At 44.6% G+C, this 15,079-nt stretch overlaps 1 protein-coding gene across 1 annotated transcript in view; it reads left to right on the top strand.

Annotated features, from left to right (window-relative positions):
• TRPC7 (transient receptor potential cation channel subfamily C member 7) overlaps positions 1 to 15,079 on the top strand; it is a 139,239-nt gene that overhangs the window by 36,086 nt on the left and 88,074 nt on the right. The window contains exon 2 of the mRNA XM_045889344.2: positions 5,066 to 5,248. Within this exon, the coding sequence (XP_045745300.2) occupies positions 5,066 to 5,248 (183 nt within the window). The remainder of the gene's footprint in view (positions 1 to 5,065; positions 5,249 to 15,079) is intronic.

Genomic DNA, 15,079 nt, shown 5'->3' with positions numbered 1-15,079 from the left:
CCACTTAGTAGCTATGTTATCTTAGACAAGTAAACTGCTCTGATTGACTCAACATTCATGGAGCGTCTATCATGTTTCAAAACATGTTCTAGACTCTATTTGTGAATAAAACAGCAATGTTTCCTACCCTCGAGAAGCTTACATTCCAAGAGAGGACAGGGACAACAAATAGGTAAAATATATAGTATGTGATGTCATATGGTCATAGTACTATGAAGGAAAAAGAAGTACAACAGGGTGATGGCAAATGGAGAAGGATTACAATTTTTTAAAAAGACAGTCAAGGAAGGCTTCTGAGAAAGTGACATGTGAGCAAAGACTTGAATGAGTTGTGGAAGTTAGTCATTGAGATCCTGGAGAAAGAGCATTCCGAGCAAAGAAAATAGCCAGTACAAAGGTCTTGTCCATGCTGAATGTACTGGGAGAATAGCAAGGAAGTGAGAGTGGCTGGAGTAGACTGAGGGAAGGAGAGAACCATAGGAAATAAAATCAGGAGGAGAATGGAGGGGCTAGAAATGCATGTCCTTATAGGATGACATAACAACTCCACTTTTACTTTGAGTGGATGGGACACTGTTGGCGGGTTTGAACAGGGGAGTGCCATGATCTGACTACTTTTTCTAAGTATCTCTCCAACTGATATATGGAGAATACACTATAGCAAATTAGGACAGATTTTTTTTTTTTGTCCTAAGCAAGTGAAAGGGTGGGGGAAACTAAATAAGGTGGAGAAGGCTAGATCCAGAGTTAGTCCTGTTAAGTGTGAAGTGACAATTTAGCATCCAAGTAGAAATATCAACTTGGCAAGTGGATATATGAGTCAAGTTGAGGAGAAGGATGTGCTAAATGTAACTTCTGGAGTCATCAGCATATGGATGGTATCTAATGCTCTTATATAAGATCACTAAGGCAATGAGTGTAAGTAGATAAAAGGAGAATTCAAAGGACCGGGCACATCTTTGGGGCATTCCAAAATTAAGATATCAAGGAGAAGAGAATAAATCCAGAAAGAATATAAAAAGTAGTCATTCAGGAAGAAAAACACACAAAAGAGCATATTAGGCTGGAAGCCAAGTGAAAAATGTGTACCAGAGAGGAGGAAGTAATCATCTATGTCATAGCTCTTGATAGGTCATGTAGTATGAGGATTGAGAACCAACCACTGGATTTGGGAACATAAAAGTCACTTGTGACCTTGATAAGAACAATCTCAGTGGAGAAAGTGGATGTGGGTGTGAAAGTCTTATTGAATGGAGTAGGAAAGAATGCCGGGAGGGTAAGTGGAAACAATGAGTGTAGACAACTCAACTGAGGAGCTTTGCTATAAAATGGAACAGAAAATTGTAGTTGTAATTGGAGAGGAAAGTGGGGTCAAGAGAAATTCTTTTTTAAGATGAGAGAATAGCAGCATGTTTTATACTGAGCCAATAGGGAAAAGGAGAAATTGACAATGAAGGAGAAAGAAGGGAAGGTTCCAGGAGCCCTGTGCTTGAGTAGGCATCAGGGGCTGATATCCAGCACCAAAATGGAGGAGACGGCCTTAGATGGGAGCAAGAACACTTCATCCACAGCAAAAAGAGGGAGTAGTCCATGAATGCAGATGCATGAAGGTAGAATATGTGAGCATGTCAGCATGTGGTGCTTCTCTTCTGATGACTCCTATTTTCCAAGCAAAATGGGAGACAAGGTCCTCCTTTGAGAGTTAGGAGGAAGGGGAGGTGTCAGAAGACCGAAGAGAGGAGAAGGTTTGCAATACTTGTTAGGAGAGAGGGAGGGTACCCGAGGTTGGAGGTAGTTGATAGCATGCCTGATCAGAGCGGTTGTGTGTTGTGCAGCCACATTTACTATGCAGAGGCAGGAACAGGGCAGTGGAGAGTTAGACTCAACTAAGGTCAGGCTTTTGTCCAGTAAGAAGGATGAAATAAGAGGAGGACAAGAGAGTTGATGATATGTATAGGAATGATTTTAGCAATTGCCATGAAGGATAAGCACTGCAAAGAGGGAGAGAGGCCCCTAAAGGGAATGAAAACCAGTAAAAGGGAGGTATAATCAAAGCCTTGTAGCTCTGGTAGAATCAAAGGATTGCTGGGATTGGGGTCCCAGAGGGAGTGAGCTCAACATATGAAAGGCGGTGGTCAGAGTGGGGAGAGTTGAAGGTGGGGTCATGAAGGAGCTGTGGTTATGACGAATAAGTAAGAGTGGCTGAGTTAAGAGTTGAGGAGAAGGTCACTAGGAAAGACACTGTCAAGGAAATGAGAGGGCAGAGTAATGGGAGGGTCATGTTCCTGGATATTGAAACCACCACGAATAACAACAGCAATGTTGGGAGAGTGGCAGTGAGACAGGGGCTGAAATCTTCAGGGAAGTTAAGAGTGATCCAGACATGAGTAAGTTACAAATAGAAGGAAAAGTGGATTCAGCCTGTTTGCTTCTCTCTCTGGGTCTCAGTTTCCTCATTTTTAAGTGGGAAATGCTGACAGTCCTTCCATCATGAGATTTTTATAAGGATTAAGTGAGATGTTGCAGGCAGAACATCTGTCACCCATTGGGACTGCCAGACTTTAACTTGCAGAAAATTAAATTATTTTTAAAAGGGTACTTGTGAACGCCTGGGTGTGTGTCTCATCTACCTCCAACTAAAGTTGGGAGAGTATGACCCAGAAGGCTTACCAAGCTCAGGGTTGACCCAATAAATCACAATCATCCTAATTCCCTAGAGACATTCACCTGTGGTCCTCTCTGGTAAGCCTGGGCCTGGCCATGGCCAACCCCACCACCTGCAGCTGTCCTTATCCATGTCATCTTTGTCTTCCCGGCAGGCCCAGGTTCTCTCTGACTCTTCCAGCTATCTGCATACACCAGGTTTGTTGCCTCCCAGACTCTGTCTAACGCAGAAGGCAAAAGCAAACTACATGCTTTGGCTGCTCTGTCTGGTGGGCCCCCCTTTTTATGGCCAAGCTAGCTGAAAGAGCCCAGGGAAGCTAAAATCTCAGGATGGTATCTTGTGTGCTGAACTGTGCTGAGCCCAGAAACGTGCAGATGCTCTAGGGCAGTACAATCTGATGTTCCTAGCATGGGGAGCTTGGGCCATGGACTGGGTCAGGCCCTTTCCACTTCTTTTCTGCATCTATCCATGCACTCAGCTCTAGGCAGGAGTTTCTACCAAGGGATGAGGTCATGTCTAACTAGCAGGGAAGTGTCTGTCTTACCAAGAATAGGCAACAATATTCACAGACTCCTTCTTCTCGAGACAGAGACAAGAAAGGTGACGGAGTGGGGGCCAGAGGCTTAGGACCCCTGGGTTGCAGCAGCAGGACTGCCAGAGTTGAACAGGTCCCTTTTGCTGAGCCCAGTCCCTTGAGTTTCCCACCCCTGGTTCATCAGGGCTCTCAGAATATCCTATCTGGAATATGCCGTGAGCAAGTTTTACCTAGCATTACTGTTATGCAATCCAGACAGTGGATCCCTAGCCTCTACCCCCACACTACTCAGAGACCACATTTACCCTTTTCATTGCCAATTTTTCATTGCCTAGTATATTGTAGGCCCTCAACAAGGAGGGAGAGAAGGAATAGAGGGAGGGAAGTTGGGAGGGAGGGGTGTTAAGGATGGAGGAGCATAGAATACAGCTCTTCATCTCACCACCCAGTTCTGTGTCAAAACCTAGAAGACTCCAAGCATCTTCACTGAATTTTTCTCCATGACAGTCTGCCTGAGCTGAACAGTCATCTTCTTACCCAGAATTTCCCTTCCTCTCCTTAAATTATATATAAAAATGAAGGGTGGCCACTCCTGTCAGAAAACATTTTCTTGGTCCTCTTCCTAGCAAACAAACACTTACCATCCTCTTTCTCTAATACACAGTGACATCCTGACGCAGTAGTGCTGGAAGGAGACAAGAATCACTAATTCGGAAAAATGGCCAAGCTTCTACAGTTTGCCAGGCTCCCACCTATTTACTCAGGAATCCAAATTCTGGAAAAGCAAACCTGCATTCCTATTTACCAACCACTATCTACCAGTCTGAAGGCTGTTGACATTAACATTACAAGTGACATTTGGCTCTCGGTGTCCTTTCTGAATAGACTTGTTTCAACTAAGAAACTAACAAAGAAACCTCTAGAGGAAAATATTTTGGGGGAGTAGTGGTATGAGGGTGACCCGAAACATTTTTTTGTCCAACATGTTGGATCATTGTCTGGAACTGAAGCAATCTGCTTGGGGGAGAGGGAAGCTGGCATGTCACTCAGAAAGGAATTGCAGCCTCTCAAAGATAATTCTGAAAGGTATGCCTAGGGAAGAGAACAGAGGACTCCAGAGGCAACTCATTAAAAAACAAAACAAAACAAAACAAAGGTCAAGGTCTAAAAATGTTTATTCAACAGGCAAGTAATTTAAGGAGCCAAAATTTGCCATACAAAAGGATGTGTGGTGAGAAAGGATCCTGTTAGATTTAAATTACATTTGATTTTTAAATTTATCATTTACAAGCAGATTTTCCAGCACCTAAAAAGAAAGTACACCTGTGTACATTTTTTTTTTCCAGTTTTAGCCTATCAGCCATATCTTTCCAGTAAACTTCCTGTATAGAACAGTTACCACTCTATATGGGTGGTAAATGAGTGAAGGGTTATTTCCAGTCTCCAAGTTCATTTCTTTATCACCCCCTCTCTCAGAACTGGGCACAAAGAACTGCTGCTTTGAAAGAGCCAGGATGGGTGTAGCAGCCATCAGAATCACTTAGAGAACAAGGTGAAAGGACAAAGCCTGGGCATCCTCCACAGGAATTCTGACTCAGTCAGTCTGTGAGAGGCCCTGGGAATCTGCAGCTCTAGCATGCACCCACGGTGACTCAGATGCAGGTGGCGCCCGCGGAGCCCACCATGACCAATCCCTAGAAGAGGCCCTCTAGGCTGCTGTGCCTTCTGGACACAGTGCAGCCCTGGTTCCAATGTTCTCCGTAAGCACACACTTGGTGGACAGTTACTGATCCACGCTGCTGTGCTGGGCAAGCCGATCTGTGGGCCTCCTGTGACATACCCCTGATTTCTCTTTATTCTGTTAGAACGATTACAGGAAGTTATCTATGCAATGCAAGGATTTTGTGGTGGGCGTGCTGGACCTATGCCGAGACACGGAAGAGGTGGAAGCGATTTTAAATGGTGATGTGAACTTCCAAGTCTGGTCCGACCACCACCGTCCAAGTCTGAGCCGGATCAAACTCGCCATTAAATATGAAGTCAAGAAGGTAAGCTTCCCCACCTCTCCAGGCCTTCTTGCCTTGCAGGGTGGCTGGCCTCGCTTTGGGCTCATGCATATTTTACGTTCCCACAAGGTGACCATGAAAACACCAATCACCCAACTACTCTCTAGACAAAGAATGGCCAGCCTTGCAGGACTGCTCAGAGCTCCTCAGCGAACCCCTCCCTTCACTCCCCAGCCCACCAAGAGAAAGGTAGCATGACTATAATTCCAGGAACAGGCTTTCAGCCTGGAAAACAAAAGAGGAGATTTTCAGCCTCCAAACAACTGGCAGGGACAACGTGACCTGACATCCCAGCGAGGAGGCCAATTCCCCAGTTTTCACGAGAAACACATCACTCCGGTCTGTCAATAACACTGATTGAGTTCTGTGTGCCTGGGGACTTGTTGTGTAGAAAATGTTTTAGTTTGGAGGCTTTGTGGGATCCATGGGTCTGGGAGCCTTAGAGGAATTTCACTCTAAAGTCTTATGCAAGTACTTAGTAGGAAGCTCAAGGAGACTTGTCACAGGAGTAAGCTCGTCCCACCTCCTCACTCAACCTCAAGGTGTCTTTAATGGCCACTGGCACCCAGTAGCCCTCAGGCCCACAGTGGCTAGTCAGATTGAAGTCCTAAGCAGCAAAAGTCAATTATGTCTCCACTTTGGATGTATTCTGGATTCTTTAGAATCTGCTCTTATATTAGATGATGTCATCCATCCTGATGAAAACAGCAGAGCTCCAAAGATCCATGTGTTTCAATATCACTGTGCTTTGCACATAAGCAAAATGGGTGATCAGCCTTTAAAGCTTTTTATTTTTTTCCAGCTATTTCACAGGGTCAATACTGGGGGTATTTTCAATGCCCCCAAACTGACCTCTGGACACTTCTCCTCGTACTTTTCTCAATTTGTGTGGAGGGAACCATCCTTCAACAAACCACATATATTTGTAGAATTCATCTAGTGAGAGCTTCCAAGTTTGAAAAAATCTTCCTGCCCTCTTACTTTTAATAATAATAAAAAAATCTAAGAAAAATAGCTTTATCTGAAGACTCTGGGTCCCAAAGGCAAAGTGGACAAATCATAGGAAATGGGGCCTTTGATTACCATTCAAAAGCATAGGGCTATGAAAAGAGAGGGAGCAGGCTATAGCTTCAAGTACAACCCTATTTTCTTGGCTCAGGAAAACTCTCATTTTTTCAGCAACCCCAAGAGCTCAATGAGGCTTTTCATCAAAGCACAGCATTCTAACCCAGAAGCTGCTGAGATACCCATGGCCTTGGAGTTCACACAAACCCTGCTATGGAGACTGTTTAGCAGTGGTAAAGATGAGCTTAAGTTTCCAGAACCACAAGTATTTCCTTCCTTCCCAAAGCCGGAGTACCCTCCTGCCTCCCAGCACAGGGAAGGAGCACAGCGTGGAGGTGAAGATGTCTTTGAAAACCCAAAGAACAGGAGATGCTTGGCATCAGCAAATTTATATTTGCAGTTTCAGCTATTCATGAGCAATTCTAATGGCCCATAAAATGCAAGCATTCACCATTTTTCTGAAACAAATCCAAACCTCTTAGCAACACTGTCAGTGAGGGTAGATCAGTCAGCTAGTCCAGAAGTCTGGCCACCACCCCATAGCTACGTGTTCCCTCTTGTTGTCAACCACTAAGTACAAAACAGGTCCAGTGATGAATGAGAAGAGAAAGTAGAGTACTCCATGAACATGACAGTTTGCGACACAATAAAAAGGTTTTATGAGGGAAATTATTTAGTGATATTTGCCAATTAGGAGAGTCATAAAGGTCTCAGGAAATATCCCTCATGAATGTCAAGTGTCTGCAGCAATCCATAGGTGGGAAGATGATAAACAACCTGCATAAAAAGTCAGCCTTGCTCATTTTAAAGACCTCCAATGGGTAAATTCTCTCAGACCATGTTTATCATTATGTAACAGCAGACAGACATAGAGTTTTCCTTGACATTTATTCTATCATGAATTATAGTGAAAACACCTAATATTAAAAAGATGTATTAATAAAAAAAGATGTATTAATATTATAATGAGATTTCATTTTTAATTTACGAACTTTAGCACGCTTCCAGGGGCACAATCTAACCCTGGGTCATTGAGTTATGAAATGACTAGCATCAAAGCCTATTTATAAATACATTGCCTTTACACCTGATATATACAATAGCTTTAAGGCTGGAATATAGAACCATAAAAAATTCCTAGGTCTCTGCCCACATGATATCAAATCAAACCATTAATTCAGTAATTAAAGCAAATTAGTTGTTCTTGGCAGTTTCATGGGCCGCTACTAAGTAAGACCTTAAAAAATGGTGTTTTGTTCAAATAAATTTGGAGATCTTGAATTAAGTAGAGTCAAACAGATTTCTTTGCTTAAAGACATTACAGAGCTTTAACATGCATTGCTCCTCCAATTAAAAGAAAAAGGGTACAATATGTATTATTTGACCACAGAACTCTTTCTCACAGAAGATTGATGAAACTCGTTTTCCATGTAAAAGTCTTTGGGTAACTCTAATGTAGAATCAGCCTATATGAGCCATGAAACACACAGATGTAAATGAAGTGGGTGCCACCCTTGCTGGTAATGAGCCCTGGATCAGGTCCTTCACCTGAATGTCTGCCTCTCTTCAGGCACCACACTAATGTCTGGTCGTCTGGCTGGCTCAGTCATAATGTCAGCCTCCATTAGCTCAAGACAATTATCCCACCATTGCACAAGGGACCACCTGGTAAAAAGAAAAGAATCATGAAGTAGGTGTCAGGAAACCAGATCTTTAGCATGATTCTTTCACTTACTACCCATGTGGTCTTGGGCAAGTCTTTGAAGCTCTGAGTCTCATCCCCATCTGCAAAATGAGCATATAAGCTTCTGCTTCCATTTTCTGTGAACCTTCAAATGAATTCATATGAGAGGAAATGCTCTGCAAACTGTAAAGTTCTCTGGAGTTCCATAGGGAAGCATCATTGCTGTGATTCAGTGATGTCCCCCTTCCTTGTAACTGGGGGGTGGGGGGTCTTTCTATTTCCAGAGATATTCCCTAGCTTGTCCTTTGTCTTCTCCCTAGAAAATGCTAGAAACTTCCCCTTGGTAAGGACATTGTCATTATCGTCTAAAATCCTTCCAGAAAAGACAAAAGGCCTTGTGAGGATATGGTTGTTCTCCATGACTTCTGTTTTAAGAGAGTAGCTCAGCCTCCCCCAAAACCCAGGCAGATGTGTCATCTGCGATGTTAATCGTTGTGTTTAGAAGAAAGTGTTGGAAAAGTGGCTCAGAAGGTGCCCTCTGAGGTTAATCCTGGTCTAACCACTTAATGGAGTCACTTGAGCAAGTCACTTAGCCTCTGTACAACTCACTTGTCTCATCTATAAAGTTTGGATAATAATACCCACTTCATAGGATTATGGTAAAAATCGAATGGGAAAAGTGTGCCTCACACAGCATCGGGCCCATCAGCCTGTGGGTATAGACGAAGCAGTACACTACACACACTGTGCTGGCTTAGAGCCCGTGTTCATGTTACTAAACACACTTCTGGCACCCATCTCAGTCCATCCCAGCCCTAACAGGTTACGGTCCCTTTGGAAGCCAAGGCTGCCTTATGAAGAAGTAAGGGGACTTCTCTCCCCATGCTGAGTCACACGTAATCTCAGAAGCAACTCTACTTGGGCCTCATGGATAAAGAAACCAATCCCTCCAGCTTTGGCCTGCAGCCCGCCATATATAGGCCTTGGTCTTCTCCTTCAGGGCCAATGTGACTAGCAGACATCTTGCTGTCTTCTCCATTTCTATGTCTGGCCCCGTGGAACCATGCCTAATATCTTTCTTAAAGGCACTCTACTCCCTCTGCATATCAGCTCTAAATAAATGCTTAAGGGACTTCCAGCTCCACCAACAGGGAGTCGAAATCAGTCTCAAGATCCATTTGGGCTCAGCTGGACCCAGGCTGCACCCGTAAAGGGAGCCCAGTGTCTAGCATGTGGTCATTGCTGAGTGGCTGGTCAAAGAGATCCAGACTCAATCCTTGGCGCTCTCTTCAACTTGACTAACTGAAGACGCACATCTGAACCCTTTACTTTCATCCCTCCCTCTCTCTCCTCTTGATTGCTTCTTCATCTCTAGGCTCACAGGGATGTTCTTTTCCTTTCTTTCCCCTACATCATCCCTTGCTTCTTCCTAACTCCAGGTGTGTCTATATGGGGGTCATATAAATCTCCTAGTCACTGAAAGAACTTTGTAGACGTGTCATTCAAGCTCAAATGCCACAGGAGAATGGGACAAAGGGACCCAGAAGGTGCTATTTTGCACAACAGAAGCCTTAATTCTACCTAGAGAGGAGGTGGAGGCTCCTTTGGACATAACTAAGCAAAGATCTATTATTTAAAAAAAAAAAAGGAGAACACATGAATATTTTGTCCAAAATTACATTAGTCCCACTGCAGAAAGCATGTCTATTATCAGGCAATTATCACCAGTAAGGGGGTAGTTCAGTCTGACAAGTTGTTTCAGCCACTGCCTGTGAGCTCTATAGACATTGATCAGCCTGCTGGGCATCCCAAGATGGGTATGACAGTCCTCCCTCAAGGAGCCATCAGGTGGTAGGTAAGGTGGGGACAGGGATGCTATGACCGTAGCAGCAGCAGCCTCTGCACTTTGCTAGCTGAGCAAAGTAGAGTTCACAACAGTCACTTTCAGACTTGCAGGTGGACCCCGCTCTCTAGTGTCCTGTCCTGCAGCTTGGTTTGTAGAACCTAAGCATGGCACTGGCCATCTTTCCTCCCAACTGATGAGACTCCCCACTCTCCTACAGGAGCAGCTCCACTTTGCTGAGCCTTCCAGACTCTGAAACAGTGCCCATTCCTGACTCCACCAAGCTCCTAGGTGATTCCTGGCTCAGAAAGCTAGTCTCACATGAAATAAAGCCCTGGGAGAGGACAAAGGGAGGGAGAAGGAATGAAAGGAGGGCCCTCAGTAACCCTACTAAGACAGTTCCATTTTTCTCCACACCATTGTACTAAGGAAATAATATCCCCTATAATTTTCATTCACTTACTTAGGCATCATTGAACAAACATTCACTGTGTCCACTACACCACCAACTCTATGCTGAGCACGGGGGAGACTTAGAAGATCAAGACCTAGGCCTCACCCTTGAGGTGTTCATCAGGCAAAGGAGAGAGAAGTGTGAACCACTGTTACAATCTTGTCTGAGCAGGACAAACAGAAACAGGAAGTGGCAGCGTGAAGGCCAGAGGAAGCAGTGACCAGCTCAGTCGGGACCCCAGGAAAAGTTTCCCAGAAGCAGAAATGCTTGAGACAGGGCTAAAAGGATGAGAGGTGCTGGACAGGATGTCAATTTAGCTGAGAAGCAAGGGAGGACAATTTAGGCAGAAGGAGGTGAAAGCTGAGAAGTCAGATACCTGAGGAAGAGTGGCATGGATGGGGCTATGTTTAGAGGGGGGCAAGTGTTTCCCTGTGGCCATATCACTGTGGGAAAGGAGCACACTGGAAAGCTTCTCAGAACCAAATCCTTGAGGGTGTTTCATTACACAGCCACTTGGACTTTGTCCTGGCAGCACTATCCCAGGGAATTTTCTGTGATGATGCAAATGTTCTATTTTCTGCTGTCTAACATGGTAGGTGCTAGCTTCTTATGCATGGCTAGCCAGCACTGAAAATGTGGCTAAGGTAATTATGGAACTGAATTCTTAGTATTTTCTAAATGAATTAGCTCAAATATCAAAGCTGATTGTGGGCAGTGGGTACCACACTGGACAGTATGGCTGCATATCCTCACTCATGCCTTCAACAAGCTTTCAGTGAGGGCCTACAAAGCATACTGTGCTAACAAACGGGGATGTGGTGCTGAATGAAAAGGACATGATGTCAGCCATCATGGGAAAGACAGATGCTAATCAACACATCACACCAATAAATTGTGATGTTGGATTTGGAATATTATAAAAGAGAAGACCATGATATTATAACTTCTAAAATTAGCTGTCACCTAATCAGGGAGGTCAATGAAGGCTTCTCTGAGGAAGTCACACTTGCTCTGAGAGCTAAAGAATAAAAAGTTAACCAGATGTGGGGAGGACATTTCTAAAGGAGAGAACATGTTCAAAGCATATTCAAAGGCCCTGTGGTAAGAGAAAACATAGCATATAAGAGAAACTGAAAGAAGGTGAATGTGGCTGAGTTGGAAGGCATAGGGAAGAGTGGGGCATGGGATGAATGTAAAGAAGCAGGCAAGGACCAGACCATGCAGAAAGGCTCATTGACCATGCTAAAGAATTTTGTTCTCATTCTTTTTTCAAGAATAAGAGGAAGCCACTAGAGAACTTTAATGAGAAGTAGTTGTAAAGATGAGGAAAGATGCAGAGACAGCTTTTCCTCTGAGAAAAGCTAGAAGGCAAACAGGGTGGGTATGGATGCAGCATAGTTGTTGGGCAAAAGGGACATGATATTAATAAAGACGGGCGTCATTAAGCTCTGTTGACAAGCAAAGCCAAAGTTATAGTGGCTTTTAATGAAAGAAGGCTTATTTATTGCTCATCCTATTTCCATCTTGGAAGAGAATTCACTCAGGAATCCAGGCTGATAGGACAGCTACCCTCTCCAATGGTCCCACCCTGTCAAAGGGAACTCCAGTGATGGAGAGTCCCACATGAGCAAGGAAATGCTTCCACCTAGAAGTGACACACATTCTTCCCACTTACAACTCACTGTCAACAATTAGTCACATCACCCACAACACCATAAGAGAAGCCAGGAAGTGTAACGCTGCCATATGTTGAAAGGAGAGAAAAAATGAAGCTATTTGGCAAATAGCACTAATAACTACCAAAAGGATAAAAGTTGAAGGAAGTCATATTAATAGCCTCAATTTCTCTATAAATAGGAAGCAGAATCACCCTCTGAGATAGAAAGCAGCCTGAAAAAAAGTGAAAAAAAAATGAGGAAAAATTCCATGGGAGATGGAAGAGAGAGCTGAGCAGTAGAGCCAATAGCCCAGCCAAGAGGGAAGGTGGTAAATTCTTTGCCAATAGCCAGTGTTCTTAATAAAAATAGAAAATCTCTACCAAGATCAAAAACATAAAAATGATAACACACATAATCAATGTCCTCCATGAACCTCAATTCCATGCTGTCAACTTCATTTCAACATATTTTCATAGACTTGGGGCCCAGAAGTACATAAAATGTACACAGGTTCCTCTCAGAGAATAATGCCAAGGAGGATGGGGTGTGCTGGGGAGGGGGCGATTCCACACATCACCACTCTGTGTAAAGCTGGGCCAGGACCTCTAACCACAGCAGAAGTCCCTTTGCTTTTTTCTTCCAAAAATCTCCACCTTGTGCACATTTTACAGCCATGCTGTAAATGGACCCATTTTTCTACCTGGAAAAACTCCCAGAAGAAAACAGAATGTGTTGGGTAGAAATACAGTGTTACAGTTGAGTGCCTGCCTGCTCAGATTCTCCAGTTACTAAGTCTGTGGCTTGCATTAAGTTGCTTAGCCTGCTGGCCTGCAGCAGCCTCCCAGATAAGGTGGACCCTAATGCTCAAGAGCCTGCTGGATGAAATTTGTGTTAAAAGACACAATGAGGCCCAGCAACAAATGCACAGCTGGCTGAAACCCCTCACCCAAATGCAGTGACCATGGGGAGGGACACTAGAGAGAGGGAAGATGACCTCTGCTGGGGTTCTGTCTCATTTCTTCTGTCTGCATAGAGCACGGGGACAGTGAGCAAAGGGGACCTGGGGACACCAGGGCTTTCTAGAGGACGTCTGAGAGTCCATTCAGACACTCACATGCTCTAAGCAGACATTCTCCCACTGTGTTTTCCTGCTGAGGCATCGTTTTACCAGATGCTCAGAGTTAAGAAGATCGGAGTTGTCAAAAACACAGTCTGGCTGGTCAGGCACTACCCCAAACTATGCCGCAGGATGCCCAGCAGCTGCCAAACACTGTTGGAATCCACTGGTGTCGAAAGCATCAATCAGCATCTTCTTTGGGGATTCCTCTCAGCATTTCCATAGCCCTAGCCTGACCACATGGCACAAAAATTATCAATGTCCATGAATCTCTCAGCCCAGAGGGGCTATCTTTTGCATAGGAAAAGGACGTTTTGTTTTTCTCAAGCAGCAAATCTTAAGAAGGACTAATCCAAGTACACATGTACCCCTTTTCTGCCTGGAAAAACTCTCAGAGGAAAAACAGAACCTGTTGGGCAGCAGTACAATGTTGTGTCTAGAAGCCTGACTGTGCATGTTCAAGTCCTAAATCCTTCCCCTACTAGATATGTGACTTCAGACAAATTATCTCATCCCTGGGCCTCAGTTTCCTTATCTCTATAATGAGCACAAATAATACCTAATAAAAAATAATCAGGGTTTCTTAACACACATAATGCAGCTAGAACATGGCAAGTGCATAATAAATGTTAGCTAATGGAAGCTGTTTGCCATGTTGGCCTTACAAGTAGAACTATCCTTAAAACTAAACCAGGACTGAGGGAGGAATTAAGATGGCAGAGTAGTAGGGGGACCCTGAGCTTGCCTCGTCCCTCAAACACAGCTAGATAACATCAAATCATTTTGAACAACTAGGAAATTATCTGAGGATTAAGAAAACAATCTACACAATTGGAGGGAGAGAACATGGTAGATGTGAGGTTCGGGGCCATGAACTGGGAGAGAGAAAAGCCAGAGACCCACAAAGGGGAGGGAACCCTTTTTGCGAAGTGAGGTCAGTGAGAGTTGGAGAGAGTGCGAGAGAGAGCAGCGCATAGGGTTCACACAAGGCGCTGTGGTGTGGGGATCACCTGGGTCGCACTGGGAGAGATCGTTTCCCTTCCTGAAGTACATTTGTAAGAGGGTATTTTACCTCTCCAAGCACCGAAGGCCTGCCAGGAGCCATCCAGCAGCCATTCAGCAGCAAGGGCCAGAGAGGCACTCAGAGGGCAGATAACCTGGCCGCAGCTTTTCACTGCGTGTCACAACAGACTCCAGTCACCATGCCTGGGTCCTACGTCATGTGACTGCTTCCTTGGGACAGAACGGTGTCTGGCACAGCGCTGCCAGGCTCTTCTCTGGGGGAGGGGAGTGGGTCAGCATCTTGCCAGGCCTTTTAAGATTTGGAGTTTTGAATCCCAGCCACTAGCCAGAGACAAACATAGGAGAACTGTGGCGCCAGGCATGCCGACGGCCAGGCACAGACAGGTTGAAGGCAAGGATCTGATGAAAGCCTGGGACACAGGAGAGGACACTTCTTCTATGAGGGCCTCCTGAACAGCAGTGGCCGTGAGTTCCCCTACCTGGGGACAAGAGGGTGGGGTGATGCCATCTTCCACCCCCAGCCACCAGCACAGTCGGACTTCAGAGAGAAACACAGAACTTCCAGTAGAGGCTGAGGTCATTTAAACCAAACCCCACCCCCCTGACTGGCAGGAGCATCTTTACAAGGGCAGGTCTGACTGTGAGCCAGCCCAGCAGGCCTCTCCCCCAGAAGACCAACACGGGACCCCCCCCCACATGTACCAGGTCTGTTGATCAAAGAGTGCTCTCAAGAGTCAGCTTCAGTTCTCATGGGATAGGACCAGGCTTGCTTTTTTTTCTTTTTCTTTTTTTTTTTTTTCTTTTCTTTGGTATCAGGCTTAGACTTTCTTGTTTTTGGTTGGTTTGTTTGCTTGTTTCCTTTTCCTGTTTTTTTTGGATCAGGCTTCTTTTTCTTTTTTTTTTTTTTTTTCTTCTTTCTTTCTTATTCTTTAGAATCAGGCTTATAGTTTTTGTTTACTTACTTTTTTA

The sequence above is a fragment of the Mirounga angustirostris genome, unplaced genomic scaffold, assembly GCF_029215605.1.
Source record: "Mirounga angustirostris isolate CCGP_5_RB_7025 unplaced genomic scaffold, mMirAng1.0.hap1 SCAF_7, whole genome shotgun sequence".
NCBI classification, from domain to species: Eukaryota; Metazoa; Chordata; class Mammalia; order Carnivora; family Phocidae; genus Mirounga; species Mirounga angustirostris.
Note: the sequence above shows the minus strand (reverse complement) of the source record. Positions and strands in the feature narration are given on the sequence as shown.